The sequence below is a fragment of the Pongo abelii genome, chromosome X (assembly GCF_028885655.2).
Source record: "Pongo abelii isolate AG06213 chromosome X, NHGRI_mPonAbe1-v2.0_pri, whole genome shotgun sequence".
NCBI lineage: Eukaryota > Metazoa > Chordata > Mammalia > Primates > Hominidae > Pongo > Pongo abelii.
In genome coordinates, this window is record NC_072008.2 from 41,019,874 (window position 1) to 41,025,615 (window position 5,742).

The window sequence follows — 5,742 nt, forward strand, 5'->3', positions numbered from 1 at the left end:
CGTGATCTCAGCTCACTGCAAGCTCCGCCTCCCGGGTTCATGCCATTCTCCTGCCTCAGCCTCCCGAGTAGCTGGGACTACAGGTGCCTACCACCACGCCTGGCTAATTTTTTGCATTTTTAGTAGAGACGGGGTTTCACTGTGTTAGCCAGGATGGTCTCGATCTCCTGACCTTGTGATCTACCCACCTTGGCCTCCCAAAGTGCTGGGATTACAGGCGTGAGCCACCGCGCCCAGCGATGCTTTTTAATTTTTTTGCTTGATTGCACTAGAACCTCCAGTACAATGTTGAATAGAAGTGGCAAGAGTGGGTATTCTTGCTTTCTTCCTAGTCTTGGAGGCAAACATGCAGTCTTTCATGATTAGGTATGATGTGAGACAGAATTAGGAGAAATCCAGGGGGCTCTGGAGGATCCAGGGATCAGATTGGAGGCAGATAGGGCAGAAACAGTTGGAAGAGGGTGGGAATCTGGTGTGGCTGTGGAGTAAGCTATTTAAGTCCGGATTCAATCTCTGCTAGTTCTTATCACTGGACCTGAATACAGGAGCACATCTAGATTAGAAGATGTCAGACTCAGAGGATCTTCCCAAAGGCAAGCACCAGATGCATTCACACAGGAAATGAACCATGTTCACTGAGAAGCTACTGGAAGATTTGAACATCTTTTTCAATGAGAACCTATACCCAAACCCCAGCCTTCAGTGGGCTTCGAAAATTGACATACATCCAACAGTACTGGAGTTCTGGTTCGAGAACCACAGAGCAAAACTTAAGAAAGCAAAATGCGAGCATATTCAGCAAAAACAAGAAACTCAACAACCATCAATACCAGAGGGTGAAGTCAAGACCAGTGCTGGCCTGAGAAATACAGACACGCTACTCAGATTCCCCAGTGCTGTTCATCCTATCGGCCTGGTGTATATGAATCTTTGGGCACCCTCATTCCAACTCATTCTGTACCCTAACCTTAAGGTCCCTACAAATGACTTCCCTGGCCAAAAAATAGTCCATTTTGGCTTCTGCCAAGATCCTAACATATACTGCCTCTAGCCCATTTTGGAATCCCGAGTTTGTTCTCCAAACTTCAATTCTAGTTCTTCTGCCTGTTCATCTCTACGAAGTCAAGAGAGATGCTAAATACAAAAATATATATATATTGTAAAAACAAAACACTGGTGGTTTTTGTGGATACTCTTTGTCAGGTTGAAGGTTGAAAAAGTTCCCTTCTATTCTAAGTTTGTTGAGAATTTGTATTATGAATTTGTATTTTTCTGTGTCTATTGAGATGATCACATGGCTTTTGCTCTTTATTCTATTATGTTCATTTCCACGTGAATTTCATTTTCCTGAACTTTTACAAGGGAAATATGGACTTTATAACTTTATGACTAGAGCTCTCCTGTTGCTTTTGTGAAGTGTCAAAAAATATGGTGGCTTAATTTCTGAGATCTCCAGACTCTGTTCCCCTCCCCTACTTTTTCTGGCCCTGTTCTTTCTTTTGTCTCTATTGTCACTTTAGATTGATCAGCAAGTCTCCTCAGTGTGGATCTTTATCCTCAAAGGATGCTTTGGCTGGTTAGTTCTAAGGGCTTATATGACCCAGACTATTTTAGATCTCTTATATCTTATTGCAGACCATTGCTATGGAGGTTTACCCCTACAGTTTTAGTTCCTGTTCTCACTTTGGCTCTCTGAACTTTCAGTGAGTACCTTTTGGTTATTTTGTTGTTCCCAGGTCAGTGAGATGCCCTGTTGCTTCCCTAAGCATGTTTCTGTACAGATGCCAATACTATAGGTATTGTAGCTATCACTGGTCCATCCCTACTTGCTCATATATATCTTTTTACTCTCCAAAGCTTATTTTTTATTACTATACAAAATGTGCACTCTCCTCTCTTTTTGTGTCTCCCACCCTACCCCCCAGAGAACAGTACATGGTGTGCAGGGATGGAGTGACCAGGAGGCTTTTGCCCTGCACCCTGCCCACAGGCTGAGCTCTGCCCCAGGTCTTTTCAGGCATTTAGATACACCCATAGCCTGTCAGGCTGGGGCAAAGGGGTCCCAGTTCACATGTACTCCTTGGCAGAGTTGGACTTAGAGTAAGAGTGAGGTACACAGTACCCAGTTTTGCTCTTATTCCCAGAACAAGAGCAAGAGAATAGTACACCTCCTAGAGGGGTCAGAGAAGACTCTGCCCAGCCAATAAAGATAGCAGGACCTGACTCATACCTAATATTCAAGGGGATCAAGGGGTTGTAAAAGTCCATGACAATCTGATGGCCATACCAGAAGAAAGCTACCAAGTCAGCAAGACCTGCCATGATGAAAATGACACCTCTAATCATGCCTATACTGCCATAAAGAAATACCCAAGACTGGGTAATTTATAAAGGAGAGAGGTTTAATTGACTCGCAGTTTAGCATGACTGTGGAGGCCTCAGGAAACTTACAATCATGGTGGAAGGGGAAGCAAAGACCTTCTTCACATGGCAGCAGGAGAGAGGAAGCATGTGAGAGAGCAGGAAAAACTACCATTTATAAAACCATCAGGGCTGGGCACAGTGGCTCATGCCTGTAATCCCAGTACTTTGGGAAGCTGAGGTGGGTGGATCACCTGAGTTCAGGAGTTCCAGACTAGCCTGGCCCACATGATAAAACCCCGTGTCTACTAAAAATACAAAAATTAGCTGAGTGTGGTGGGGGATGCCTGTAATCCCAGCTACTTGGGAGGCAGACGCAGGAGAATCGCTTGAACCTGGGAGGCAGAGGTTGCAGTGAGCTGAGACCATGCCATTGCACTCCAGCCTGGGCAACAAGAGTGAAACTCCATCTCAAAAAACAAACAAACAAAAAACCATCAGATCTCGTGAGAATTCACTCACTATCATGAGAAGAGTGTGGGGGAAACTGCCCCCATAATCCAGTCATTTCCCTCCCTCGACATGTGAGGATTACAATTCAAGATGAGATTTGGGTGGGGACACAGAGCCAAACCGTATCAGCTATACAGGCCTTCTTCACTTTGTCATTTCCCCCACAACACATGCACTTCATGCCCATGGTGGCCACACACATATGGTCAGGAAGCCCAGCACCAGGTATGCCACCATTAGGGCTCGAAGGTCCTGCATGGCTGCTGGCAGGGTGAGCACCAAGTCATACATTTCACAGCTCATCAAGCCCATGCTCTGCATGATGTAGTCCATCCACAGTCCCTTGTACATGGCCTGGGCTGTGATGATGCTGTTGCCCACACATGAGCTCATCTGCCACTGCGGGATGGCGATGCAGGCCACAAGGCCCACCCAGCCTAGCAGAGCCATGGAAAAGTTCAGCAACTGCAGGCCCAAATTGGCCATTTCCACTCTCAGAAAAAAACTGGGGGTGCTGGGCAGGCAACCCTACAGTAAAACAAAACTTTGGGGCATCCCCACGAAAGACATCTTGGGGTAGAGTTTTTAAGTCATCCAAAGAGACAAAGAAGTTTTTGGCCAGGTGACCACAAATCTTGTCACCCGAAGTACACACAAATTGACCCCTCTGGTGAAGTGATAGTCTCACAGCACAGGGAACAGGCCCATATTTTGTGTTTTGAGGAAAACAATTTGTTGTCTAGCTTTGTTGTACAAATAACTGTTACTTTAAAAGAAAGCTAGCAGCTGGATAAGTTGAACATGAAAATGGGAAACCAAAGAACAAAAGTGAGGTATGGCAACCGCTGGGACTATGATAGGTGTGTGTCGGGGGAGGGGGAATCACTTTTGTTAGATCACATCTTTGCACCAGGTGGCAGAAATAATTGGGAATGGAAAGGAGTAAACAAAAAACAACAACGACAACAACAACAAAGGTGACACTTCACCTCTATTACTTCAACTACTACTTTAACTTACTAATTTGTGTTTTTTAAATTTAATAAAAATTGAGTTACATTAGGGAACCTGGAATTATATTGCATGCAGGTAGTTATGGGTGGGGAAGAAAGGAGATTAATGAGCTGATGCACTGGTGTTGCAACAGATGTAAAGTGAATGTTCATGACCTAAGTACAAGTGTTACTCAACAAAATTAATGAAGTCCAACAAATTTGAAACCAGTAAAAGTCATCTAGAGGGTTTCAGTGGATACTTTTTATTTTATTTTATTTTGAGAGGGAGTCTTGCTCTGTCGCCCAGACTGGAGTGCAGTGGTGCGATCTTGGCTCACTGCAACCTCCGCCTCCCAGGTTCAAGCGATTCTTCTGCCTCAGCCTCCAGAGTAGCTGGGACTACAGGCATGCACCACCATGCCTGGCTAATTTTTGTATTTTTAGTACAGATGGGTTTCACTATGTTGGCCAGACTGGTCTCAAACTCCTGACCTCAAGTGAGTCACCTGCCTTGGCCTCCCAAAGTGCTGGGATTACAGGCGTGAGCCACTGCGCCCGGTCATTGACTTTAAAAATAAATATTTTAAAATCTGGCATGCCATGTGATTAGAATCCTCAGTCACTAAATCAGGAAATTTCCATTTTAAAAAGTAAAATGTTGGTCTTTTGGATATTTCAAGCCCTCCTCCACACACACTATTCTTATCCCAAGACTTTTATTTCAGCCATCATGTAACATCTTAAATTTCTCCACAAATAACTTTATACTTTTGTCTTAAAATCCCCAAATGTTTAAAATCATGCATTTTAAACCTTTTAAAAGTCCTAGTACTCTTAGTAATTTAATGGTGTCCAAATCTGGAAGTGTAACTTCAATTCATTAGCTGAGAATAACTTTTTAAAAATTACAGTAACTAAAACAATAAGGATTACCAGAAAGCATTTGTGTTGAATACTGAGCTTCCATGATAAAAAGCGTAGATATACTTCTCAAGTCATTATATTTTATTTAGGACCCACAGAAGCAAACTCACATACTTATCAAATATTTTAATGTAAATGCATTAGAAAGCAAATCTTAACTTTTATTTATGTACGTATCTATTTAGAGACAGAGTCTCACTATGTTGCCCAGGCTGGGGCGTAGTGGCACAAACATAGCTCACTGCAGCCTGGAACTCCTGGGCTCAATCAATCCTCCCACCCCAGTCTCCTGAGTAGGTGGGACTACAGGCACACGGCACCACACTTAGCTAATAAAAAAAGAGAAAAAAATTAGAGATGGGGTCTCACTATGTTGCCCAGGCTGGTCTTGAACTCCTGGCCTCAAGTGATCCTCCTACCTCAGCCTCCTAAGTAGCAGGGAGGGGTTACAGGTATGAGCTACTGTTCCTAGCTAAATCTTAATTTTTGAATCAACTTAGTTTCAAATATCTTTCTGACTATCTGTAATATTCCAATTAAATGCCATAATAGCTGGTTTTGCTTTAAAATTTGGGGAAGACTAATTAAAAGTTTTGATAAGGAAAATTAAAAATACATTGCAGAGTGATGGTGTCCAAATAAATTGAAAATCAAACTTAAAATTAATAGGCAAGTGCCTCATTAACACCATCAAGCAATTCTGATATTTGAGGAACACAGATGCTAGTTCCAGAAGCCTCCCCTGCTTCTTTCTTTATCCTTCCAACTTAATTTGTACATGTTGTCAACAGAGAGAGATTTATAGTAAGCAGAGTTTGATGAATAAAATTGAATGCCTACTAATATCTGTATCTAAGAAATACTTAGCTTATTTTACTTAAATCTATTCAAAATTGAGATAACACTGAAAAGGAGATTACAGTGAAAGATTTGTTTTTCTGGATATCAG

The 5,742-nt window shown here is 42.6% G+C and overlaps 1 protein-coding gene and 1 pseudogene across 1 annotated transcript; one reads left to right on the plus strand and one right to left on the minus strand.

The window, feature by feature from the left end:
- The first annotated feature begins 378 nt into the window (after positions 1 to 378).
- Positions 379 to 1,099, plus strand: LOC112130772 (divergent paired-related homeobox-like). Its single transcript, XM_024240636.2, has one exon. The coding sequence runs from the start codon at positions 629 to 631 to the stop codon at positions 1,049 to 1,051; it is 423 nt and encodes a 140-aa protein (XP_024096404.2). The 5' UTR covers positions 379 to 628; the 3' UTR covers positions 1,052 to 1,099.
- Positions 1,100 to 2,067: 968 nt separating this feature from the next.
- Positions 2,068 to 3,364, minus strand: LOC100444464 (claudin-7-like; annotated as a pseudogene).
- Positions 3,365 to 5,742: the final 2,378 nt, after the last annotated feature.

What these genes read in the sequence shown, in the direction of transcription:
- LOC112130772 (XM_024240636.2), top strand. Translation starts at nt 629, where the DNA reads ATGTTCACTGAGAAGCTACTGGAAGATTTGAACATCTTTTTCAATGAG.